The sequence below is a fragment of the Podarcis vaucheri genome, assembly GCF_965113315.1.
Source record: "Podarcis vaucheri genome assembly, chromosome: 1".
In the NCBI taxonomy this organism is placed as follows: domain Eukaryota; kingdom Metazoa; phylum Chordata; class Lepidosauria; order Squamata; family Lacertidae; genus Podarcis; species Podarcis vaucheri.
The window spans coordinates 136,331,992-136,359,765 of record NC_138759.1 but is presented as its reverse complement, the minus strand read 5'-3'; the positions used below and the strand labels follow the sequence as shown (position 1 = coordinate 136,359,765).

The following is a 27,774-nucleotide window of genomic DNA, read 5'->3' as shown; positions in this document are numbered from 1 at the left end:
CTTCCGGGTTTTCGGTGTTCAGGTTCCAAAACGTTCATCAACGGAGATGTTTGAGAACCAAGGTACCACTGTATACACTTACAGTGCCTGCAATTTAGAGGTACAGATTTATACTGGGTGCAGTTTATCGACACAAGAAAAGACACAAAGAAATGTAGCTGCTTTAGAAAAATGGGACAAATGTAACTGTTTTTGGGAAATGGGACAATCAGACCCCAAACCAAGTTGGGATCTATACAGATACCAACACAATTGCCACATCCAGTGTCTACCATTTAATCATGTTAAACTTTGCCTTTATGCCCAAACCAGATTCCCTAGGAAGCTTACAGAGCACCATACTATACCTAACACAACTAGAAGTACTAGCTGTGCTTCCTTTCGACTGTTATGTTAACCAGCACTATCTTCTAGCTCCTTCAGAAATTGTGTACAATTTCAGCTCAGCCTATCTTGTTACAATCATGGTACAGTCTTCCCCAGAGCTAAAAGAAATAAATGGTTTTCATAATATCAACCAACCCCTCATTCCAAATGTTAATACATAGTGCAGAACATTTATAGATAAATAATGCTACCCATTAAAAATTTCAGGCATGACTGTGTATCTTTTTCTTCCTAAAACCTCTAAATTACAGCTTAATCAACATAGAAGAGCTATTGCTTAATGCCTGACCCTTATAGCTCTATATTCTTAGCTATTTACTGATAAGAAAAAGCCTACCTGCTTCACCTAACCACCACCTGAGATGGGCAGAACTCCACAACCCACTCTTATTGCTTCCCTGGCATTTTGTTTAAATGAAGTCTTCTGTTATTCTGTCACCCAGCAGCCAGATCCATGAAAACTATATAGTGCAGTCAAAATTCAAGAAATTGCAACTCTCACACGAGCTATACTGAATGATCCAGCCAATCAGGTTGCCAAATTCAAGAAACAGAAGAGACTAGACAGCTTGTGCGTGTGGGATGGGATTACAACATCTAACTGAGCAGGAGCTTCCATGGATTAATAGGTGTAATTTCTTTTAAGACTTTATGTTCTTTTAACTCTGTTATTCAGAGGTCCATGCACCAGAAAGCTCATTAAAAATGAATCCCATGATAAATTTAATTTATTTTTATTTTTTTACTTCAGGGAGACAGTCCTATTTGTATGCCTGTTCATAAAGCCCATTCATCAAAGTCCTAGCAAGATTTTACTCTTAAAAAGTAATAATCTCATTTTGGACAGCCCTATTAAATATCCTACGTCAGAAAATAAGATGGGCACCTAATAAGCGATGCAAAAGAGAACTCAGCAATAGTGGGAAACTTCATGCCCAGCCTCCTGTTTTACACTTGAGAAATAGAAGTAAATTATCTCTTACTCTCCTGTCTCAATTTGATTCCCCACGCAGACTGACCCCATTAAAGTTTGCTCCACAAAAGACTGCATGGCAAGAATACAAGGGTGAAGGCAGACAGGGTGTTTAACTACTGAGTTTGCTGTTAGGCATATGGAACCAAGATACATCGTGGCAAAGCAACCACTTTACACGGTATTCCTGCAGCATCTTTTGGAGTAGCCAGTTGAGAATGTGCCAGGAGTACTCTTCATCTATCTAATTCAGTGGTTTCAACCAGGGTGCCTTCCCTCCCTCCTCTGAAGTGCTCTCGTGTCTCTGCTGTTTGCTGCCCCAGCCCTGGCTACAAGCTCCGCAGGTGAATGGTGCTTCTGGGGCTAGCCAGGGAGTGCTGCTTGCCAGGAGCTGAGGTGGCCCAGAGTCCAGGTGTGGCTGCAGCGGCTGCCTGGAGGACTCCCAAGGAGGGGGAGAGGAAGAGGCTGAGGGAACACTCCACAAGGGAGGGTGTTTGAAAAAGGGTGAGAGGCTGCCAGCTCTGCAGGCAAGAGGTGACATAACTGGGCTCCTGAGCCCCACAGGGGTGCCGCAGAGGGAAGGTAGTTGGTCAAGGGAGCCAAGGACTCAAAAAGGTTGAAAACCTCTGATCTAATTTCATCTGTCTGAATCCTGTGGGCTCACTCTTACTGTTTGTGCACTGACACAGGGGGCTGTGGCCAAATAAGGCTATTTGGTGAGCCTGGAGTGGTGCAAACAGAGAAGCAAATCAAGATGGCAAACCTTGCTGAGCCATGGGGCAGGAGAGAGTGAAGAAGAATAGAAGGAAGCCAAGAGGGTGGAAGGAGTGCTTGCTGCCCCCCATCCCCATCAGAAGCATTGCCCCTGAGTGGCAAAAGTCCTGTGGCTGGCTGGAAACTGATTCGTCCCCCTCTGTTTTGGGTACCTCCTCAACTGTGCTCCTACCAACCCTCTGCTACCACATCCTTGCCTTCTCAAAGGTTGACCCTAGATTTTTGTTTTTGTTTTTTTGTTAAAAGGTAAAGGGACCCCTGACCATTAGGTCCAGTCGTGGCAGACTCTGGGGTGGTGGCGCTCATCTCACTTTATTGGCCAAGGGAGCCAGCGTACAGCTTCCGGGTCATGTGGCCAGAATGACTAAGCCACTTCTGGCGAACCAGAGCAGCGCACGGAAACGCCGTTTACCTTCCCGCCAGAGCGGTACCTATTCAGAAAGAGAGAAAGGAGGGGTGGCTCTGGTCCCATTCACCTTCAGCTCTGCCCCTGACAGAATTTTCTTGTGGATCAACAGCTGTTCACCCAGCTGCTGGGTTATCATTCGTGGACTACCAACAGAAGAAGCCTTTTAAAAAGCCCTTTTACTTCCAATATTAGATCACTCATGATTCTTGATCAATTTATATATAGAGAGTGTGCGTGTTTTAAGAGAATCCAGCTTCAGATATTTTCCTACATCTCATTTCTGCTCTGCACTTGGCAGCTAAAAGGCCTCTCCAGTTGGTCACCTGAGAGTCACGGCATGCAGGCTGAGGCAAGCATGGAAGAATGTCTGTACTAAGCAGCGGCCTCCCAAGAGCTGAATGTGCACTCACTCATGGATCCATCTCAGGCAATCTTTCAGCCAAGCCAAAAGCCTACCTTCAGCTATGCAGTAAGTAGAGCCAGGGGAGAGGGAATTGAAAGAGATATTCCCTACATTGCTGAAAGTGGCATCTTCCCTTAATCAAACTCGGCAACAACTGAGCAGTGCAGGTAAGAGAAGAGTAAAGCAATACATTCCCTGCAGAACTGCTCTTCATTTGACAACACGTCCTACAGCATCAGTATCTTTCTTCACTAGACATTTAAACTAGATCAGCATTCTGCTTATGTGCAAGACCAACATGCAAGCAGGGACGGGGCGGGGAGGGCAGGAATGTGTCATGCTCCACCTCCTATATCACCCACCCAACTCATGGGTGAAAAATGGCTTGAAGCGGAGGAGCCTTCTATGCACAGAGGCTTCCCATATGTTTTAAAAGCCTACACAACTGGGGCTCCCCATTTTAGACCTTTGCCTTGGGAGGCTGATGGGTCTGCGTGTAGCTTGATGCATTTATCACTGCTCTCCCTGCTTGCATGTGGGGCTTACACACAAGCAGAATACCCAAACACGGCTCATGATATGGGACAATCAGCACAGCGACATTTAATGTTTCTTTTTAATTTTAACTAGTTAAAGAGGTTGCAGTAGTTGTAGACTTGTTGGAATGATCTGCTCCAAGAAGCAGATGGGTTCAGATGGTTTCCCAATAAGTCCCTAGTCAGGGAGCTGTGGGTTCTCCTTCCCTCCAGGCAACTTTAAATGCTACGTGAGCCTTTTGGTGTGAGCCAAAGGGCAAGAGCTCAATGGCTCTTGCATTGTGGCTCTTTATCTGGGACTCGTGTCCCTGCAAGGAAAGAATAAACCCATGTGGAATGAAGTTACCTTAAATAGCCCACATGGAGAAAACTCATCATAGACAATCCTCTAGAACCGGCTGCACACAGAAGTGATCGACTTCTCTGAGGATGAAAAAGAAGTTGAGACTAAACACTATAAAATATATTGCTGCTAGCAGTATACTGCTGCACTGAGTAAAGAAGCTCATCACATAGAGGCATAAGGTTGGTGCTCAGGAATTCTGATATTTTGAATCATTGGGAGTTTGCACTGAATTGCAGTAATTGTTTTGATGAATATGTGTTTGTTTTTTGCCTAATTTCTATACTCTTGTGTTTATGATATGATTACTGTACAGTGATTCTAATGCTTACTCCCAGTACGTTTCCGAGCACAATTCAAAGTGTTGGTGCTGACCTTTAAAGCCCTAAATGGCCTCGGTCCTGTATACCTGAAGGAGCGTCTCCACCCCCATCATTCTGCCCGGACGCTGAGGTCCAGCACCGAGGGCCTTCTGGTGGTTCCCTCATTATGAGAAGTGAGGTTACAGGGAACCAGACAGAGGGCCTTCTCAGTAGTGGTGCCCACCCTAGGGAAGTTTTTAATATTTAATGCTGTACTGTTTTTAACATTTGATTGGGAGCCGCCCAGAGTGGCTGGGGAAACTCAGCCAGATGGGTGGGGTATAAATAATAAATTGTTGTTGTTGTTGTTGTTGCTAATTTTTAATGTTCATGCAAGCCATTTTGAGCTCAACACTACTGGAGAGATGGGATGCAAATATACAAGGTATGACCAGAAAGTTCAGTGAATGATCACAGAAAATGGACAGCAAGAAATATTTTAACATACAACCTTACAGGCCTTCAAAGTAGGCCCCCTCTGATATAATGAACCATTGACAACATTTGTAGAACTGTTGGAAACTTCTGGATAAGTCCTCTTTTCATATGGCTTTAAGTTCCCTCGTCACAGCAGCTTGGATGAGTGAAATGTTGGGAAAACTGTACCCTTTCAGTGCAGATTTCAGTTTTGGAAAAAGAAAGAAATCCGGTGGGGCCTGATTGGGAGAATATGGAGGGTAACAATTTCAACTCGGTAACAATTTCAAGGGTCATCTTCAATGGTTTGCTGCCCTTCACGGAACCACTCACACACTGTCTTTCGAGTTACAGCTTCATCTCCGTACACAATTGTGAGCATTTCGTGGATTTCTGATGCCAATTTACCCAATTTGAAACAGAATTTCATATTGACTCTCTGCTCCATTTTCAATCACAACACACTGCACTATTAACAGCTACTAAACGCTACTGCATGAACGTAGGCCTGTCAACAAATGCCAAGACACGTGCGCATATGTTAGCTGAGATATGGATGAACGTGTCTCCGCGAATCCGGCAGTTCCCATTATCACATGCAGGGGTGATTCACTCTACTTTCCCGTCACACCTTGTATATATCAAATCAAGAGCCCTTGGGAAATTTCCCGCTGGCATGCGGACTCTCATGGTGAAGTCCTGGTCACTCTGTGGGATGCACAGGTGTATTGTGTGGTAAACACAATCAGACCTAAGCTCCCTTTCCCATGGAAAAAGTCCTTCTAGCCTCTTGGTTTACTAGGGAGCAGGGGGCAATGAAGCAGTTGAGATGACAAAGTCTAAACAAAAGTCGTGGAAGTTTTGAAAAGAAAAAGTGGTGCAGATATAGTTTTATAAATAATACAGTATAATGGACTGGATGAGGTCCAAGGATTACATGCTTGATCCAAATAGTTTTAAAGGTGGGCCCAGACAAGTTCATTTGTTTATTTAAACCTTTACACTAGGGCTGCTTTACACTAGGGCTGGGCAATATCTAGTTTTCAACATCATGGTATATCAGCAGCTAAACACCACAATATGCTGATACCTGGTATGTATTTCAGCTGTTTCTTCCTCCACATCTTAGGAGAAGCAGAAGCAGCTGATTGCTCGGCCTTTCATGGTGACTGAGCCATGAGAGGGCCATCGGGGCTTTCTTGAACCGCTCAGCCTGTGACGTCCCTCGGGCTTACACATGAGCTGACCTGGACGCATGTGAGCTGAAGAGGCATTGGGGCTCCCTCAAAGGTGTCCACCTGTCTTCGCCCAAACGGATGAGCTGCCTCTCTTTGCTCTTGGGGTGGTTGGTCACTCTGGGAGGAAAGACGCAGCCCCCCCCCAATGAAGGCAAGCTGGTGGCAGCCAAGCACATGGAGTGTGAGAAGCATGTTCTCAAGCTCTGGACATCTGTCTGCCTTTGCCTGAATGGGCCAGCTCCATCTTACCTCCTGGAGCGACCAACCGTCCCAAGAGAAAAGGTGCAGCCCACCAACTTGGGCAAAGGCAATTTGAGTTGCCAATACATTGTGGTGGCTTGGGAGCTGCACTCTATCAGCAGCTCAAAAAGTCTGAAACCGGTAGCGTGATGTGAACACCATACCAGTTTATTTATTGGGACAATAAATAGAAGTATCATCCAGCCCCACTTGATGTCATAGACTTTAAGTGGTATGTAGTAAGGTTAAAAAGATACATTTAAGATAAAATCATTTAAATCTAACCATACACTCAAAAAACTTACTTTAAATGCCTGTTTTTTAAGTTACTGGAAGATATAGCTATACATCACCTCCAGGCTTGTTGGGGTTTGTGCTTGCAGCCAAACCACCTGTTAAAGAGTTTTTTCCAACCAAAAACTCCTTTCTTTGGGTCCAGCACATAGCTGTCAAGTGTCCCTTATTTGAAGGGAGAGTCCCTTATTCCAGCGCCATGTCCCGCTGATGTCCCTTATTGATGGATGTCCCTTAAATGATGACCCTTAAATTTCAAAGGAAGCAGCTCCTCTCCCTCCCTGCCGGCCAGGGAGAAGGGAGGCTCCAACTGTGTTGCTTGGCTATTTTGCTCACCCAATAAGAAGTCTAAGAACGACTGGGGGGTGGAGCTTGCATGCCTTGTGTGTGGCTAGTTAATGCAAGCTGAGGGGTTTTTTGAATGCTGGACGCCATTTTGTTGCACGTGCTGCTGCAAACTTTGCAGTGCAAGGCCAGGCCGGGGAGCCATCTTAAGTTGAGGCTGCATAGGCCTTGTGCTGCATGTGATTCAGATTCTACTCAGTTGAACCTCTGGTTACAAAGTTGGTTGGACAGTGTTCTCGAAGCTACCAGCATGAGTTTGACCAGACTGCAGGAGGACAGGAAGACTGGAGTGCCTGGAACAGGTGAGGCTGCAGGTCCCTTATTTTGGCTGCTGGTCCCTTATTTTCAAGGCTGCTGGACCCTTATTTTCAAATCTGTACGTTGACAGCTATGGTCCAGCACCTTCCCAGCTACCAGACACCTAATTAGCAGAGTAAACACACACAGTCTTCATTGTGTAGGAGTTCCAAGTCAGGCATGGAGTAATCATTCACAGGAAACAATCCAGAACATACAGAAATTCATTTACTGTTGGTTTGAGCATAACAGTTACAGAACTATACAGGAAAACAAGCTTCTATCAGTGCCCTGACTGATGTACACTTAAAAGGTTGCAGGCCTTGCCCTAGATAGCTGCAAGGCCTCCCCTCTCCTGATCACATCCTTACAGTTCAAGAGTTGAGTTCAGACTAAACAATCTCTCAGTTCAGTCTAGAAGCTGTGCATTTGTGGGAACAGTTCTCACAGTGTTGACTAGGTCTATGTGATTTATCACTATATCATTAATTCCCAGCATGAAGTCTACATTAAATTAAAGGTCATTAAATTTGACCTTGCAATATATCATTCAAAACACCAGGGGGCAGTATAACTGCCAGCAATTTGAGCAGTCCAGTCCCTGTGCGCAGTTCCTCTCCCTGCTCTAGTTACTTCGCTGCGATTTATCTCACCCCAAGAAACATCCAAGACTGCTTGCTCCTTCTCCTGTATGCCCTAGGGGGGCTGTTGCCCATGGCGCGCAATGGGGGGGGGAACCAGCCACCCCCTTGCAGAGATCCCTGCCTGACTCCTGTGGCATGGGCTGGGCAAGTGCAGAAGTTGAACAGCACTCTCTGTGCCCCACCCTCACCTGCCTCCAAACCGGACTGGAAAGCCCCCATGCTGCGCTGGCAGCCCTAGTGCCCGTGGCTTCCTCCAGCTGGGCAGAGATGCTGGCCACTCTCCTCACATTCATGGCTGGTGGCGGCACTGGAAGCGCCTGGCACTTAACGGGCAGGCAGGTGAGCAGCGAACAGGCAAGTCCCACGTGACTGGAGCCTCTGTGTGAATGTGAGAAGATGTCAGGACAGAGCCTCTATCTCGGCAAACCCCATCTTTTTGGGGGTGGGGGGGAGGGAAGTGGCAGAAGAACTTGCGAGAGCACTTCCCTGCATGAAAAGACGCACTGAGCACCTCCCCCCTGCTGGATCACCCCTTCAAAGAGGTGGTGGCGCTACCCCTCTGAGATGCTGCAGTTGCCTGGCATGCACCTGCCCCACCTTGGGCAGTAATTGGGGACGCAAAGCCCCTGCCTCCACCCCCCACCCATCCAGGACTGCCTGCTCCTTCTCCCTGATGCTCATGGCTGCTCCTTTTACCACCCGCACGCAGAATCTTCATGCCCACCATATATACCGTATTTTTCGCTCTATAAGACACACGAGACCACAAGACGCACCTAGTTTTTGGAGGAGGAAAACAAGAAAAAAAATATTCTGAATCTCAGAAGCCAGAACAGCAAGAACAGTTGCTCCCTCTTGCTGTTCTGGCTTCTGGGATAGCTGCGCAGCCTGCATTCGCTCCATAAGACGCACACACATTTCCCCTTACTTTTTAGGAGGGAAAAAGTGAGTCTTATAGAGCAAAAAATATGGTAGTTCAGTTTTTCAGACACTGTGATATATCAGTATATTTGCGATGTTTAGCTGGTGATATATCATGATGTTGAAAACCAGATATCGCCCAGCCCTAGTGTTGACCTTGTATCTGCAGTAAACAAACCAGTACTTCAGCAGCTTCTGGTAACTTCCAGTAACTTCTAATAGTTTCTGGTAACTTGTTCAGTATTTCTGGGAATGAATGTCTCACCTCAACAAGGTTCAAAGGCTATACTATGGCCCAATGCACACAAACATTGGATTATCAGTAAAGCACATGAAATACTAAGAATGCAAAAATCAATTTGGAACTCCAAACATTATGTCAGGGCATCATAAGGAAACTACATTTTTAAAATACCCAGGAATTTCAGAGTCTGATATTTCTAGCTGTGCTGAAGTCTGTTTAATGCTGTATTGTGTTTTTAATATTTGGTTGGAAGCAGCCCAGAGTGGCTGGGGAAACCCAGCCAGATGGGAGGGGTATAAATAAAATAATAATAATAATAATAATAATAATAATAATAATAATTATTATTATTATTATTATTATTATTATTATTATTCCCCCCAATGTTTGAAAGTCCTCTTCAAATGGTGGGGAACTTAAAATAGGAAAGTTTTAAAATAAAATTATCATTATATGTATACAAAGCACTTAAATTCCTCTTTAGCAAAAGGAAGAAACCCAATACATCTTTTTCTGGTTTACATCCCAATAGCTATAGTGTACAGCAGCAGTATCTTTATTGAAACTGTTGCCAGTATTTCAGTAGGAGAAGCAAGAAAAGTTATTGAGAGCTGGCCTGTCAAAATATCTCAATCAGCATCCTAAGCGAGAACATTTGAGTGGGAAATGCATCCGAATTAGGGTTACTTTTACACACACAATATGTTTTAGGAAAATTAATGAATGAATGAAAGCATCATAATCAAGTGGCCCAGAAACAAATCTGGGTGTATCTGTCTATGTCCGATTATGCCATTACCAAAGCCAGATATTCATGCCAGAGGGACTTCTTTAGTCCATTTCGGTTTCACATGAAGCAACAACTATGAATGGCCCAAGTCAGAATGCCAACAGTATTCATTCTCTCTCTGACCCAGTTTTTAGCATTTGTGATAAAAAGGACTGAAGACTTAAGCATTATCTTTTAGGTAAATTCTCTTTAATGTCCTGTTGCCGGTAGCCACCATTCTCATAAAAGAAGTTTAAGAGAAAACAGACAGCAGCTGCTATTTCAGAGAGCTATTTTAAGATTCTGTTACCATGTCCATCTAGCACAGATTATATACTGTGCTTGTCAGGCTGCTGCTCTACCTCTGGCAGAGACAAGCACTCTTTCTTTCTTTCTTTCTTTCTTTCTGACACTCTAGGAATAGTTTTGTGGAATTGAGGGCACAAAGTTTAAGTTAGACAATTCACATTATGAAACAGATGAAATTTGTGGAGCAAAAACAGTTCCTGTTGAAACTGAACCTCTGGACAGGTGTTAAATGTATCATCTTACACTCCAAAACTAATCTTCCTAAACACGGCATTCACCTATAATGTAATGTATTTGTTGCATGCCGCTTGGGGTACAGCACAGCTTTAATCAGCCAAGTATAATACAAAAAACTGCCACTTTAGTATAACATTGGAGATCATACAAGTCATATCAAAAAAGAGCTGTTGCATGCCCCCCAGGCATGGCCAGATGTCTGCATAAAGCATAGAGAGCATGAAAGACAAGGTTAATTGTGTATAACAAAGATGTTCAGACAGGACCTGAGGACAGTAGCTAAGAATACATTTTCAGAGTGGCACACTCTGGCACAGAGTGGTTGAACAAGAGACTCATAATCCTTACTGCAGAAGGATGCAAAGCCCAAGCTTTTAAGTACAGAATGCTGAAACAGTAAGGTCAAGTCTACATATCGCAGCTAACAGATTGGATGGTGGCTAACAGATTGAGGTTGAATCCTGACAAGTCAGAAGTACTGTTTTGGGGGGATGGGACAGGTAGGTGTGGAGGACTCCCTGGTCCTGAATGGGGTAACTGTGCCTCTGAAGGACCAGGTGCATAGCCTGGGAGTCATGTTGGACTCACAATTGTCCATGGAGGCACAGGTCAATTCTGTGTTCAGGGCAGCTGTCTACCAGTTCCATCTGGTACGCAGGCTGAGACCCTCCCTGCCCGCAGACTGTCTCGCCAGAGTGGTGAATGCTCTAGTTATCTCCCGCTTGAACTACTGCAATGCGCTCTATGTGGGGCTACCTTTGAAGGTGACCAGGAAACTACAACTAATCCAGAATGCGGCAGCTAGACTGGTGACTGGGAGTGGCCGCCAAGACCATATAACACCGGTCCTGAAAGACCTACATTGGCTCCCAGTACGTTTCCAAGCACAATTCAAAGTGTTGGTGCTGACCTTTAAAGCCCTAAATGGCCTTGGCCCAGTATACTTGAAGGAGCGTCTCCACCCCCATCGTTGAGCCCAGACACTGAGGTCCAGCTCCGAGGGTCTTCTGGTAGTTCCCTCACTGCAAGAAATGAGGTTACAGGGAACCAGGCAGAGGGTCTTCTTGGTAGTAGCGCCCGCCCTGTGGAATGCCCTCCAATCAAATGTCAAGGAAATAAACAACTATCTGACTTTTAGAAGACATCTGAAAGCAGCCCTATTTAGGGAATGTTTCATGTTTTATCGTGTTTTTAAAATTCTGTTGGCAGGAGCTGGGACCGAGCAATGGCAGCTCACCCCGTCGCAGGGATTCAAACCACCGACCTTCTGATTGGCAAGTCCTAGGCTCTGTGGTTTAAGTGCAAGTAGATAAATAGGTACCGCTCCGGCGGGAAGGTAAACGGCATTTCCGTGCGCTGCTCTGGTTCACCAGAAGCGGCTTAGTCATGCTGGCCACATGACCCGGAAGCTGTACGCCGGCTCCCTCGGCCAATAGAGCGATATGAGCACTGCAACCCCAGAGTCGGCCACCTAGGTCGGACTGGACCTAATGGTCAGGGGTCCCTTTACCTTACTAATATTCTGTTGGGAGCTGCCCAGAGTGGCTGGGGAGACCCGGCCAGATAGGTGGGGTATAAGTAATAAATCATTATTATTATTATTATTATTATTATTATTATTATTATTATTATTATCAGCAGTGGGATGAGATGGCAGAATGGACAATGCCACTTCAGCCTACAGGTAGAATACCACTGGTGAAAATATATGAACCACCAAGGAAGAAAAATCACATCATGAAGAAAGTTTCTAGAACTGGGTTTCTGCCTACATTGTAGCTAGAAAATTTGCAAAGAATATTTAACTAGAGGAAGCATTCAAAATATGACCCACCACCTGAAGGTAAAAAGGTAAAGGACCCCTGGATGCAGAAGTCCAGTCAAAGGCGACTATGGGGCTCATCTCCACTTTCAGGCTGAGGGAGCCGGCATTTGTCCACAGACAGCTTTCTGGGTCATGTGGCCAGCATGACTAAACCACTTCTGGTGCAACAGGACACTGTGATAGAAGCCAGAGTGCACAGATATGCCGTTTACCTTCCCGCCACAGCGGTACCTATTTATCTACTTGCACTGTCGTGCTTTTGAACTGCTAGGTTGGCAGAAGCTGGGACAAAGCAATGGGAGCTCACCCCATCGCACAGACTCGAACTGTCGGCCTTCCGAGTGGCAAGCCCAAGAGGCTCAGCGCCACCTGCGGTCTCAGAAGTTGTGCAATCCACTCTACCAACTCATGCTTGGGTAAACCAGGCCTATCTGAGAGCTTTGGGAACATTATTATTTTATTATTTTATAAATTTACATACAGCCCTATACCAGCAGGTCTATAATTAAGCCCTAAATACTATTATTCTGGATGTGTTTGCTGCCCTGAGCTTCTTCAGGAGGAAGAGCATTTTATAAACAGCAACAACAGCACCACCATCATTACCAGCATCACAGGAGTAAACAATATTTGAAGACAAAGACAACAACTTTTACTTCTCCAGCACCTACGGCTTACTGTATCCATTCAACAGGCAGAATGTGGTCTTAAGTAAGCAAAGAAGAGAATGCTGAAAACGATATTACTTAACTGCACTGCACCCACACTTCCATGCAGAACAGATGTGTTTTGTGCATAGTAAGAGAATGAACCAAGCCTCAAAAAGTGTAACATATCCCTTCCGTGATGGCGCATGATATTGTGGCAAGGGTGGAGATGAAGAGATTAGGCAACAATATAAATGCATAACTGTGTATATTACTAATAAAAGCCTTGGAGGAAGAGACAATAGCCCTGCCCAAAAGAAAAAGAAACTTATTTATTACTATGGCTCACAAGTCATTCACACGCTCACTGGCTGTTAGTTCCAAACAACAGCTGGTACGTTTTTTAATACTTCTTTTCCACACTTGGTCTTAGCCAAAAGGTTGAGAAGTATTTTTTCCTGTTATCGGCAGCCTGATTAACAATAGCATTTGAATCAATCTGGCTAACCTGATGAAAACAAGTTTCACTACAGCCAATCAAAGGCAGCCAACCACACCCTAGGCCAACCCCAACTTCTCTCACCACCAAAGGAATATGAACGAATAGTAAAGAAAACCCACACAAGTGATGCTGACACAAAACCCCACACATAGAAGCATTGCCCCCCACCCCACCCCACTCACCATTCCCCCCTCCACCTCTTTCCCCCTTTTCTTCCTAATGTACCACTAATGTCTCAACAAATGAAACTGATCTGTAGAAAATGTAACTTAAAAAAAGAAACACTGCGTATACTTTTGTAAACCAATAAATCTTTAATAAAAACATATTTTTAAAAAAGGATAATTCCCGCACTAGGTGCAATTTCTTAGTATTGTGTAGGAACTTGACTTTATGCAACATGAGTAATTTGTACAGTTTCCTTTTATTTGTTCACACTGATTTCCTTTTAAAAACTGCTCTCACATCCTGTAGAGGCAAGACATACCAAGCTCAGAAACAAATAAACTACCTGACATTTATTGGCCTCCATCAAGCATTTAAATAGTGGTATATAAACAACTGGAAGAATGGGAAATTGTTCACATAAACACTTCAGATGTTACAAAGCAGTTAGTTCTGGAGGCAAACCTAGAAGAAGAGAAGAAGAGTTTGGATTTGATATCCCGATTTATCACTACCCGAAGGAGTCTCAAAGCGGCTAACATTCTCCTTTCCCTTCCTCCCCCACAACAAACACTCTATGAGGTGAGTGGGGCTGAGAGACTTCAAAGAAGCGTGACTGGCCCAAGGTCACCCAGCAGCTGCATGTGGAGGAGCGGGGAATCGAACCCGGTTCACCAGATTACGAATCTACCGCTCTTAACCACTACACCACACTGGCTCTCTAGAAAGGGGGGGGCCTTCTGAAACCCCATGAGCCACTTTGGTTAAAGAAAACAGTCAGTTGCACATTTCAGTATAAAGGATGTACTGCTACAAACATCACACAATAGTAAATTAGATTTAAAATAGGACACTGGATCAAGATCTTCCAGTAATCATACTTATGGCCCTGTATATTATGTATGTACTAAAGAGCTTGGTTAACCAAGGTCTATTAGAAATTATTCTTCATATTCATACAAAAGCTTGGTTTCTTATGCTTCTGCTCTGGCCTTTAAGTATGAGCAGTGGGGTATCAAGCATTTCTATAAAGCAAAGAAAATACTATTGATAGGCTCATGACCTTCCATGTTTCATTAGGAAGTCACAATATCAGTAAATAAGAATAGGTATGTATGCATTGTATACCTACTATTGGGGCGCCCTGTATACTACTAAATTGTCAGTCCTGGCCAAGCAGAAGAATAGGTGTTAAGCAATAACTTGAATATTCAGGATATAGAATTGAATGGGGGGTGTAAGGACACAGGCTAGAGGGGCTGTGTTTGGGAGACATTTTTGGATCATACTGTGCAACAAAATCTGTTGGCATCACATATCCTAATGTGAACTGATTGGTTTAATGGCTGCCTATCCTTACAGAGCCAGAGAGAAGGCTTGGAAAAACCTCAAGATTTGCAGAAATACAAAGAAACACACACAAAAACCCTGAAGGAGTAAAAGAAAAATTCACCAAAAACAGCCCAGTGAGGACTGAGCAAGTAGTTATTTAACATATACCCATTGTGAGATATGGATAAGAGGGCAGACACTCCCTTTAATATTTTCCAAATGCCAGCCAAAATGGGTAAGGAAACCTTCTCACTGAGGAGGTGAGTGGGGATAGGAGTCTTTTGCAAGGCAAAGTGGGGCAGGCTTGAGGTCTGTGAAAGCATGACTAGTCCTTGCCATGTGAGCTGTTTTGCTTTTGAGGTAATTTCCCCTCATGTCTCTGCAGTCAGGCAGGAAGTAAGAATTGAGCAATGGAGCACACTAGATTAAGTCAGGATGCCAAACCATAAAAAATAAACTAGTTAGCTCAAGCAGATTCACAAGCCAAGTTCAAACAATGGTTTTAGATTATGGTTTGTTGACCAAACAAAACATAATTCAGTTCATGCACATGAACAAAACAAGAGTTGATCTAAACATGCCATGGTTTAGCTTTACGTATATCCGAATGCAGTCGTTTGTCTGCAGTCTATACAAACTGGCTTAACATACATAAGCTGCTATACAGCTCAGCTGTGGCCTGGTTCAGATGCAGTACCAAGCCACAATCCTGCCCCCTCCCTCCAACCGCAAAGAAGAGTACAGAAAACATCTACTTCTGTTTCCAACCAGCTGCAGAGCATTGTTTTAACTTTTAATCAATTTGATTAGTTTTAATTATAGTTTATCCTAACAAGCCGGGATCATAGAACATGGTTTGAACTCTGCTTGTTCAGACAAACAGTTGTTAAAACTAACTTCATTTCTTTCCAGTTTTGATTTAACAATCTCTAGGTACTTGAAAATGCGGGTTTCCACTTTCCTTCTCGCAGCTGTGCCAGAGGAGAGATGAGAGCAGGGGCAAGGCACAAATGCAAGGCCATTTCACATAGCACTAAGCCCCCACGGTACCCTCCAGATGTTGTGGACTACAATTCCCTTCATCCTTAACCAATGGCCATGCTAGCTGAGGCTGATGGGAGGTGTATTCTAAAACACCTCATGTGCACAATGTTGGGGAAGATTTAGCATTATCGGAACTGTTCAGACAGCTTACAAGTTTGAGGAAGGGCCATCGCTCAGCGGTAGAACAGCTGCTTTGCATGCACAAGGTCAGGTTCAACTCATGGCACCTTTGGAAAAGGTTGGGATAGAACCCTGCCAGAAACCCTGGGAAGCTACTGCCAGTTTGTGTAGGCAATACTGAGCCAGATGGGACAGTTGTCTGACTCAGCATAAGGCAGCATCCTCTGTTCCTAACGTAAGTTTTTCAGGATAAGATTCATATGGTATGCTTACTAGGAAATCGTTCCTTTCAGTAGCAAGTTAAATCAGGCTTTTTTGGATGAGCATTTCAAGAGGGAGGCAATATAGAAAATCTTTTAGATTACTATTTCATTGTTGTTTTAAGTTCTGTACTAATGCATTTTATTGTTTTGAGCTTTTTTGTTAGCTGTTCTGGATACTATTTGTTAAAAGATGAGTTATAAATATTTTGGTCATTTTGAATGGTGAGAATTTTTAATTATTTGAGATCATGTCTACATGTTACACTGCGTTAGTACTATCTGAACTTTCACTTTCCGACAGACAGCAACTAAGCTTGGGAACAATGCATTCAGCTCATCCCTGCTTTGCTACAGCTACTATTACACTTGCTCAAGATAGATGGAAACTGGAAACTCTCTCAAGGGAGTACAGCCACAAGTGGTGGTGGGGAGAGATCTAACTGTGTGCCCTGAATCAATCACCTGTTACATGACATGCCGGGGTTTTTAAAGCACGTATTTTCACCTTTATGGAGCATTTGTACATTATCCAAACCTGCTCAGTATCATAGAAATAAGGCTCCACTGGCTGTAGTCAGAGAAGCCATTGTTGTTTATTTTATATTACAAGCAGCCCCTTCTATCAAACAACAGACTGCTATTTTGTCCAAATCTAGAAAGCTATGCATTGAATGAAGTATAGATTTTCTACAAACCAATATGCAAAATCAATGTTTGATCCAGATTTGCAGGCAAACTAAAGCACATACCGTATTTTTTGCTCTATAAGACTCACATTTTCCCTCCTAAAAAGTAAGGGCAAATGTGTGTGCGTCTTATGGTAATTCAACAATATAAAAATAGGAGCATACACAGGTTAAATCTGTAACATAGCCATTTGCCCTACCTTTAAACTCTCAAATATACAAGTCAGATTGAATAATGAATAAACTATCTAGATACACAAAAGCTGCTTTGTTTCCATAGTTTTCACCAACATACCCTCAACACATCTTACTAACAAAATCCATTGTAACTGGGAAATCATTTGCCCTTCCTTAACAAAATTCCTATATCCTAAAACTACAGTCTGAACATAAACTCAAGTCTAAAGAGTTTCACAAGAACATAAAAGTTACAGACAATGGCACGCAACAGTTACAAAGGATCGCTTTCCTGCCTGTATTGTTACATGTTGTAACAATGCATTTTGTAATGTTACAATGTTGCTCAAAAGATGGAGACACACAAAAATCAAGCTGGCCAGTCAGTACGCTAGGGCAGTCTGTTAGAAGGATATGGGTTTAACCATCTTTGGGAACATGTCAGAAAAGGAAGTTCTCTCTCCTTTTCTCCTTCACACAGCAACAGTATGTACAAAGGGGTGGGGAGGAGGGAAACCACCAGGGATCAGCAACCTAAGGCCCATGGGCCACAAGCAGCCCATGGGGGTCGTTTAACCGGCCCATGGACCCCTGCCGCCCACTTGGTTGGCTCCCGTGCGCCGCGCCAAACCGTCAGAGTAGGGACCGCCTTCCCCGACACTGGCCAGCTTCCCATTGGCTGCAGGAAGCTCCTGCAGCCAATGGAAAGCTGTGCACACCTCCTCCGCGCCGGAAATAGCGTTTGCGCCTGCGTGCGTGTGCGCGCACTCCAGCCCACCGCGGCATCTGCAGGACTGTGAACCGTCCTAAGCCACAAAAACTTTGCCAACACCTGACCTAAACCATCAGGAGGGCTTGGTACTTGCGATTTTAAAAAGGACAAGCATCTCACCAGAGTCAGTACAGATATCAACTTCCTCATCTTCCACTTCCCTCCTAAGGTTACTTAACTCACCAAAAAAGTTGTTGCTGCAAAACAGTACAGAAAAGAGTGAGCAAAGCTCACAGCGCAGAACAAGATCACCTCCTAAAGATCAAACTTCTGTTAAAGAAGTAACAGCCAAAACAATACTTCAGAAGCTCTCACCTCTTTCCTGATCTTTAACACCTTAAGTTAGAGGAACCAATATAAGCCCATGAGAGAAAGAATTTATAGGTTTATGAAACATGTTTTAAAGACCAACATGTTTGCAGTGGTGTTTCTGGGCTACAGCTTCCTTTATGAGAACTATAAAGCCTTATAACCAGTTGGCAGATCATTATAATACCAAAAGGTACAGAGAGAAAGAGGGAAAGGTAAATAAGTCGCAGGCTCCAGAGGCCATGGAACATTAGAAGCAACACACAGAACCCACATACATAAAAAGTTAAGCCTTCCTTCATCTTTTTGGAGAAATGTGAGATCTAATTGCAATAAATAGATGAATAAACTACAAGAAGAATGGTTGGTGACTATCCTAATCAAATCAGAGTGCCAGGGTGGCATAGTGGCTGGAGTGCAGGAGAAAGACCAGGGTTCAAATCCGCCCTTGGTCTTGGAGCTCCCTGGGTGACCGTGGGGCAAGGCGCTGCCTCTCAGGCCCAACCTGCCTCACAGGGGAGTGAAGAACCAGGCATGACCCCTTGAGCTGCGTGAAAGGGAAAAGGTGCAGTATAAATGCAGCACTCAAGATAAAACAAAATATAGAAATGTTTGTGTGTCCACCAGCCAAGCACAGTCATGGATCCAGACACGGGAGACGGCTGCCTTTCATTGAAACCTGCCATTAAGATCAACGGTTTTGTCTTGGAAGACAATACTTTGTGTTTACAAACTTTATTGGACATGTTAAAGGGGGGGGACACATTAAGGGGATATGAATGAGCTTATTAACCCTTCTTCTGCCGTGGTCGCAAATGGGCTGGACCCCTCCCCCGCCCCCGCCCCGCCCCCCCCACGGCCTCCCGGAAGTTGATGGGAGGGAGGGGAGGGGAGAAATGGGGGGGGCGGCAGCGGCACCTGACAGCTCCCACGTGAAAGGGGCGGGGCCGAGGTGACAGCCCCCGCCCCCCCCGCCCGGGGAGGAGGAGGAAGGAGAGCGGAAAGAAGCGAGAGGCGCCTCCGGGAGGCCGCGCCCCCCCGCCCCCCCCCGCCCGCTGCTCACCTCGCGGGCGATCTGGTTGAGGGCGTCGTCCTCGGCCGCGGCGGGCCTCTCGCGGTTGGGCTGCCTCTTCCTCCCGGCCGGGCCCGCCGCCGGCTGCGGCTGCTGCGCCCCGACCAGCTCCATGGCGCGGCCTGCCTGCCTGCCTCCCTCCCTCTCGACGCCGCTCCTGGCAGGCGCCTCCGGCGTGAGGAGAAGAAGGAGGCGGCCGGGGCAGTCCGCGCATGCGCGCAGGGGGGGCGGGCGGGGGCGGGGCCTGGCCGACGGCTCTCCGCAGGGGGCGGGGCCGGGCGCGAGAGCGGCGCTCACCTTGCGGGGCGGGAGGGAAGGGAGAGGGAGGAGTCCAAGGCCGCCTCGCCCGGCGAAAGCCCTCAGAAAGGGGGCGCCCCCCCGGACCACCACTCAAGCCCCAGGGAAGCCTCCGCGTCCCCCCCCCTCAGGAACCGAAGCAGACCCCTCGGCCTCCCCCGCCTCCCCTCTGTAAAACAGATCATAAAAAGAGCTCCCTCAGCAGGGGCTGCTCACGAGGAGTCCGGCACTCGAAAATCCCTAATAAATTCCTAGAAGTATGAACAGATCGAGTCCCGCTTGGGCCTAGTATGCTGAAATCTTTAGAATATGCTTCTTGGACATTTATTTCAGGCCACTGAATACTTCAAAATATCCCCACCACACACACTTCTTAGTTTTGCCTCCATAAAAGGGTTGGAAGCTGAAATCCAAAAATATCTCTGATCACAGGCAAAAATGTTTAACCTTGTTCTAAGAAAACATTTGCCTCTATCACAGAACCACTAAATAGTTTGGCACAATCAGCCCAGGAGTCATGCCAGGGCATGAACAAAGTTTGTTGACCCGAGTGGGGTGTTAAATAAATCAATTCATTTTAGAAAGGGAAGCCACAAAGAAGATCAGGAAACTTTACTGCTGGAAACCTACTTTCATAAATAATATAGTATGCAATAGATTATAAGAGTAATGAATGCTTCTGGCCTTTTTTCAGCCCCAAGGCAACATGCACGGAAATCACAATATCCCTTGACAGTTGAGCTCAACACTTCTTTGCCCAGAAGCCTATTTATGGCAATTGCTGTATGCACTTGGCTGCATCCATTAATTGTTTCTCAGTCCAGTTTTAAACCCATTTATTTGGAAGCCAGATTAATTTCAGTGGAACTTACATTTACATGTTTCATCACACTGTTTGTATGTAATTGCAAAAACAGCTGTCTGATGTTCCATTTCTGTTAACTGTGAGTGATACAAAAAGAAGACATACCAAGAAATAACAACCATATATTTTGTAGCACCTCCAAGACCCAGATTTAATGTAGACTCTACTGCATAAACATAAATCTCACTTCAGCAGATTCATGGAGCACTATCCCCAGCTAGTAAACAAGTCATCTTCCAAAGATCTCAAGGGCTGTCACATGGAAGATGGAGCAAGCTTGTTTTCTCCTGCTCTGCAGGAAAGGACTCAAACAAGTGGATTCAAGTTACAAGAAAGAAGATTTCAACTAAACACCAGAGAGAACTTTCTGACAGTAATTGCTGATCAACAGTGGAATGGTCTCCCTCGGGAGGTGATGGACTCTCCTTCCTTGGAGGTTTCTAACCAGAGGGGTTGGATGGCCATCTGTCATGAATGCTTTGGCCAAGATTCCTGCATTGCAGGAGGTTGGACTAGATAATCCTCGGGGTACCTTCCAACTCTAAGATGATTCTCTCTGTGTGAAATATATAAAATACATGGAGGGGACAATGTAAACAGGGGGGGCCAAAAGGCCATGAAAGCAAGAAAAAGAAAAGATCTGTGATATTTCTCTGCAAAACTCAGGTGTATGCAAATAACCATTCATAACAACAATAAGTGGTGATAATACAACCGCCCTAACCTTGCTTACTATGTTTAAAGGGAGAAGAAACCATTGCATAGTTTGAGGTCTGAACAAACAGAATCAAAGTTACTCATAAGCTCTCTGCTCCCCCCCCCCATTAACATTAATTGCTCAGTCTGATTCATCGTCCCTCCCCCAACAGGAAGAACGCCAAAATCCCGCCTTTCTTCTCCTTCCCTTCCGTTGCTCTCTGAGCTTCTCCTGTCTCCTCATACAGGGACTGAACGGCTGGCCCGTCTCTTCCCCAGAAGACACAGCCTCAGACTCTGGCTTATCTGATGGTTGCCTGGCAATGCTTTGGCCAACTTCCGACTCTTCCTCTCCTTGAGAGCAAACAGCTTCTTCCCTGGGAAGGAGGGATCTGGGCTGTCCTCTCTAAACTCAGACAGACAGCTCCTATCTGCAGAGTCAGCCCCTTGCTCACTCAGCTCAATTTCTGAGGCTGACTCTTCCGCTGTGCTCTGGAGGGGCCATGTTCCTGACAACTGACATAGACTGTCTGACAGTGATGCTGATACTGGCTGAGTCTGCCCTCCTTACTTCAAATCCTAATAATCTTCACATCCTGAATAATCTACTTGAGACCCTCATTCTAGACCTGAACACTAGTGTAGAGCACCCACCTCCACACTAGCCTGGCCTCTGCTTATGGTTTCAAATATTACCTTAATAAAATTACATAATTTGCACATCAACTAAGCACTAAAGATGTCATGCTGAAAGGCCTAGTTCAGATTACAGGTAAAGGTTTACTACCAGCAGACTCCAAGAACCAATCCCTGTTCACTAGCTTTACAAGATCTCAGATCCTTACTCACTAACATACAACTTTTGTCTGTAATTGTGATTATGTAAATATTAGGGTTTATATCTAATCTATATTTATATGGGGGTATGCCTTGTTGAATAAGAGAGGTCTTTTGAATTAACATACATAGGATTGTACTGCACATGCCATTTATAAAGTAGCAGCCTGTAAAATCTTCATATTTTTTAAAAATGTGAACACCTCTAATTGAACTTTTATTACTATTATTATTTATTGAATTTATATACCGCCCTATACCTGCAGGTCTCTGGTGGTTTTAAGCTGTTTGCACCGCTTTGACATCAGAATCCTCTGTAAAAGTTAGTGTGACGACTTTAAATAAAAAGAAAGGCATTAAATAAAAGAAATGGTGATTAGCTGCCCTTAATGCATAATAATATGTTAATAAGAAATGAACTGAGAGACTTCAAATAAGCCTTTATAGAATCTATTTTAAACTTAACCTGTTCTTTATTAATTAAAAAAACAAATTAACACAATATCTTGTGAGCTTTTAATTGGCTATGTTAAGTCTGTCTGGAGAATTCAGCATGTGAACTATTTGTTCTCCTTTATTGCCCTTTTAGGTCAAGGTAAGCTTTTTTCAGAAGCAGCTATGTGGCATGAGTCAACAGGGTGTGCAGCACAGGAACACTTGAAATATTTCCACTTTCCTCTTACAGAAAATCAGAACCCAAGCAATTTCCAGTCCATGTTTAGAGAGCCTCAGGTCTGTAACAGGATCAGGGGCTGTTGTCTATTTCAGAGTGACGTAGGGGTTTCACCCTCAAACCTTACTGATAAAGTAAGACTCCTTACACAAGACTTGAAGGTGAATCTTTACTTGCCAGGATGGCAACAATTTAGCAAGCTGTATTATTTTTATATCAAGTTCAATACAATTTATTTCTCTTCCTTGAGACCAAGAGAGGGTCTCTAAAAACACATTCTTCCACAGCAATTATGGGCGTAGCCAGGATTTTTGTTAGAAGTGCAGGCCTTTTGTTGGCGGGGCAGAACCTCACTTAGCTATGTGTTTTTATTGATTTTTATTCATGGGGGGCAGCTACCCCTCTCTGCCCCCTTTCCCCCCCCCCAGTTCTGCCCATGACAGCAATGTGTAAATTATTAGTCCATAGCTTGCCTGTCTTTATAAGCTCTTCCGGAAAGAGTCTGCTTGAATTCTTCACACTCCCATGTTTCCAGTCAACAAAATAATGGCGATGCAACCAGCCAACCTCCAACTTGCACCCTTGCTTCTAAGACACAGACAGACAGACAGACAGACAGACAGACAGACAGACAGACACTCTCTCTTTTACTTTTAAAGGCAGTTAACAAGTTAAAAGGGCAATGATTCAGAGTTTCTGTGACCTTGATTGGACCCACCTGCTTTGCAGCCGCTGCATTACATATGTTTTTTTCCCCCAGTACAATTTATTCTTTGTAAAAGACATTTTCTAACAAATACAGTACAAATAGCAACAGGGGGAATGTTCTGGAGATGGAAGGACCAGTGCTGTCCACTTCCTTCCACTCTTCTCCAAGGGCCAAACCAGAGCAGCATCTGTGAGGAGCACCCTGCAGCTGGTCAACTGGTATTTTAGACAGCTTTCTAGTAGGCAGCCTGGCCCAGAAGGCAACATGGAATCCCAACTTGTCACTAGTTTAACTGGGAAAACGGGGAAAGCTGCCCTAGAGTTGGCAGCAAGCCCAAGTATTGTTAAAAGCTGCTAGCCAAACATTCATCTCTTAGACAGCCTGCCAGTCCATGGCCCAGAATGGCTGGCAGATGGGAGATGGGGAAAAGGAAATAATTGAGGTCTCTGTTTGAATGGTATATCCCTCAGTGCTGGGGAAAGGCAGCTAAGTCAAGACAACAGATTTGTGGGGCTATCAGTGGGCAAAACAGCACCTTGTACTTTGGAAAAGGCAAAGCAGAAGGAGGTATTTTTGTGTGTGAATTGGTCGAAGACATGGGAGAGGGCATGACCTCTCTGGTCTGATAAGGAAGTAGCAAATTTGTTGCCTTGTAAGAGCTGTGTCCCGTCCCCCCCCCCCATGTTCTGCTTCTATATTTGTAAATAAAGGAAATATTACAAGAAAGCCACGAGTCCTTAGTGCTCTCTCATCCAAAGGAAACCCAACCCCAAACAGTGCTACCCCATAAATGTCTTATCATAGCCCCTCAAACTTCCCCTCTCAGGAAGCAGAGAGTATTTAACAGTTATTCTTCATATATTGATAAAATCAGAGTCTTTTGAAACTATGTACAGAATTGCAGAGGAGGCTGAAACAAGCACAAGCCAGCGTGGTCCAGTGGGGAAAGCAGTTCAGTGCCGAGTCTTCAATAAAACATTACCAGTAAATGATGATGATATAAATAAGTTCAAATATTTGGAGATCTGAAGTAGGACTGGCTCCAGATTGGAAGGGCCCCTCAGTAAAATAGCCTCTGGGGGAAGGCCCTTCTCCGTCATGGCAGGGTGGGCTTACCTGGTTATGAAGGGTAGCAGCGTCTAGCTGCCATGCTGCTCTCTCACAATGCTTTGCCAGGGGCAGCCTGGGAAATTTTAATGGAGGCTAAACGAAAAGTGGGCGGGGCAGGCATCTTTCGTGGGCTCTGCTGGGTTCTGATGCCCCATCAACAGGCGCAGGAGGTGGGTGCTGGCATTGGGCCTGCTGGAAATTGGTCAGGGAAACTGAATTCCCCCACACTCTCTCTCTCGGTATTCATAAACACTAACTATGGATGTATTATTTTGACTGCTTAACAGATACTTTAATCCCAAACTCTGTTTTCCTGACTAAATTCCAGGGGCTTAGAAGCTTATTAGCCTCTAGGGGGCTGGCATGTTGAGATGGGACAAGGGTCCAGAGTCCACTTGTTTCTTAACTAAGCTTGCAATTCTGTGCACACCTACTTGGGAGTAAATTATATTTTATTGAATGGGGCTTACTTCTGAGTAGACATGTTATTGGCTTGAAGGCCATTACATGCAGGATAAAACTGTATCAGATACAGCACCCACCACTGGAGGGTTTTTGCCACATTGTTATTCCTCCCACCTTCCTTTTTTTGCATATTTATAAACACAGTAGAAGCCAGAAATCTTCCTATGATGAAACAGACTCCAATACCTAAATAATGTTTACAACAACGCCTTTTGTAAGTGGCCACCTACAGATAAGTGTTCTTTTGTGCTTCTGTTCTTGAACTGGCACGACATTTAAAATGCTTCTCTTACCTTCTCACATGGAACATTTAATTCTTCACACCTTGTCCTGAATTTAAAAAACTTTACTTTCACAGATAGACATATATTATGTCAGATTTGGTGTAGATGGGTTTTGACTTCTCAAGCCCACATGTTGATTTATGCATTTATCTCCTGTACCTTCCTCCACATCTTATGTCACATCCAACTTCCACCGGACCTACATTGCCAAAGCAGAAAAGGCGCCCTTGAGTTTAAAGCTGTGAAGGATCGGTTGACTGTGCTGCTCTTTGGCAATGCGGCTGGGCATTGTTGTGCCCTCCAAGGCAAGAACAAGAACCTGTTGCCTGTCTGCTGGAAGTCCAACAAGAAGGTCTGGGTGACTGCTGAAAACTTTCTGGACTGGTTCCACAAATGCTTTGTTCTAGAGATGAGGCGTCACCTGCTGGAGAAGGGGCTTCTGCTAGTGGACAATGCTTCTGGTTACCCGCAGGGACTGCAATTTGAACACGAGCATGTCAGAGTTGCTTTTCACTCACTGTACGACCTCACTCATCCAGCCTTTGGATCAAGGGGTGGTTCACTAGTTCAAGGCTCATTATACTGGCCTCACCCTTGCCTTGCTGACTTGATGTCCTGGATGCTGATCCAGATTTCGATCTCGTGGCATTCTGGAAGTTCTTCAACATCGCCAACTGCATCACTTAAAGCAGACAGTAGATGCCATCAAGCCTGAAACCGTGAGCTCCTGCTGGTGCAACCTATGAAAGGAATGCATTGACGATTTCAGTGGATTCCCAGGCATTGCCACTGAGATGGAAAACATTGTTCAGATTGTGAGGCAAGTTGGTGGCAATGCAGGTGCGCCAACACCAGAGTGTCTTTGGCCCCCTCAATATCTGTTGGCAGGGGGCCAGGCCCCCTCAGTGTTAAGGGAGCCTTTGCACTGGCACGTCCCTCTGGTGATCAGCAGGGCAGCTTCTGGCGATCTCAAAGAAACGCACCAAAGTGTCTTAGTGGGCCTCATGGGGGAGGGGATGCGTCGCTGAGGCAGCCTCGCGACAGTGGTGGTGAACAAAGGTAAGGCGGTGGACGGTTGGTGGATGGGGTGTGATGTGCTGAGTCAGCCTGGGTGGGCACACACATTGCATGTTGTGCATATGATGTCATACATGCATGATGGGTGCCCCAATGTTGGCCGCAAGTTGGTGCCTATGTGGCAGTGGCTTTGCGACCTCATCCAGGAGGAGGTGGAAGAAATGATTTAGGGGCAACAGGCCTTGAGTCTGGAATCGCGGCAGGAAATGGTGAGATTGAGCTCCAGCTCTAAAAGTGTGAAAGAGGAGGAACAGAATGACCAATCCACCTGGACCCTGGAGAGCTTTTCTGAACTCTTCGGTACACTCAAGCATGCGAATGATATCATTGCACACTATGACCCCTCCATAAAGATTAGGTGTGTGATTGCGAAGAGGGGCACCGGGCCAAGCTGCGTTGGGGGTGCTGGCATGGGGGTGCCTGCTTTGCACCCGCCACGTGCCACGTCAGCTGGCTGCGTGGTTGTTGGGTCCGTCTAGCGCCAGCACTGCCCTCCCCAGATCTGAGCCTTGCAAGGCTGCTTGGAGAGGGCAGTGTGGGGATGCGGCAACCATGCCCCAAATCTGGATCTTGGCATTCAGGGAATTCTCATTTTTTACCTAATTTTTCATGGCCACTAACAAAATGTACTGCCACTGGTTTCTGAATCTTGCACTTTCTGATGCCACGTTTGTATCTATTTACTCTTTTATGACCAGACTGACCTGTTTGTTCTACAGAGAATGCAGAAATGCATTACTGGCAAATGAAAGCATGTGCCATTTGGGAGGATGAACAAACAAATGAATTCTTGATGTTGGCATTATTAGGTCTTGTAGTAGTGTTGCCTAAGTCAATATGTCTCTGGGTTGCCATCTGGGCCTCTAAGTTTGTGCCTTTATGTGGCCTCTTGCTGATGTTTTATATTAGGGAAATGTCTGGATGATCCCTGCTTTATTTAATGCATTTGTCACAGTTTTTTGTATGTTATTTTCTTCTGCTCTCACTACTTACAGTATTCATAAAATAGCGGTGTGTGTCTGTATATAGTGTATTATATAAATAAAATGCCATGCATCTGAAGTAGAATCTACCCCATGAAAACATATGCTAGGCATACATTCAGAGGGTAAAATGGTCATTGTGCTGTCATGTGGCTCAGTAACAGCAAGCTGGGGTGCGGCACATCTTGCCTAGCTATGTGCCTGTGGGGCAGCAGAAGCTGAGTTGCCAGAAGGAGGAGGAGGAGGAGAAGCAGCCATCCTCCTCTCTTGGGGACTCCATTGCAGATTTGTGCCGGGTTTACTCCTTAGCCCTTTATTCTCCTAAAGATATATTGCAAGGCTACCTTCCCAGGTTGATGAGCCGCACCTGCCCATCACTTCCCTCTGTAGCACATGCAGAAACTGCTTTCTTGAAAGTTGGACTCACTGCTGGCATTCTCCACTCCACCCGCTGGGGCCTGTCTTAGCATGCAGGGGAAGTCCAAAAGTCACGGAGGGTTTGAGACCTGTTGGCTATCCTCACCTGCTTTAGCTGGCCCCCAAGCACTCTGCCTTGCCCCCGTGATTGAGGGGGCCAGGCCACAGAATGCCAGCACATCTCACAGTGTGCATGCATGACATAAGCATGCCCCATAGCATGCTTACGCCATGTGTGCACGTCACAGAGTGTGCTGCACGCCCAGTGGCTTGTAAATGTGATGTGAGCATGCACTGCAGTGTGG

General features: G+C 45.2%; 1 protein-coding gene across 18 annotated transcripts in view; it reads right to left on the bottom strand.

Moving 5' to 3' along the window:
- Positions 1-19,217, bottom strand: part of LRRFIP1 (LRR binding FLII interacting protein 1) — a 107,786-nt gene extending 88,569 nt beyond the window's left edge. For 12 of the 18 annotated variants that reach the window (XM_082225925.1, XM_082225936.1, XM_082225937.1 and 9 more), the window contains exon 1: positions 19,048-19,215. In XM_082225925.1, coding sequence (XP_082082051.1) covers positions 19,048-19,170 — 123 coding nt within the window. In that variant the 5' untranslated portion in view covers positions 19,171-19,215. Of the gene's footprint in view, positions 1-19,047 lie in introns of all 18 variants that reach the window. The other 6 variants (XM_082225938.1, XM_082225942.1, XM_082225933.1 and 3 more) reach the window with 3 other exon arrangements.
- Positions 19,218-27,774: the final 8,557 nt, after the last annotated feature.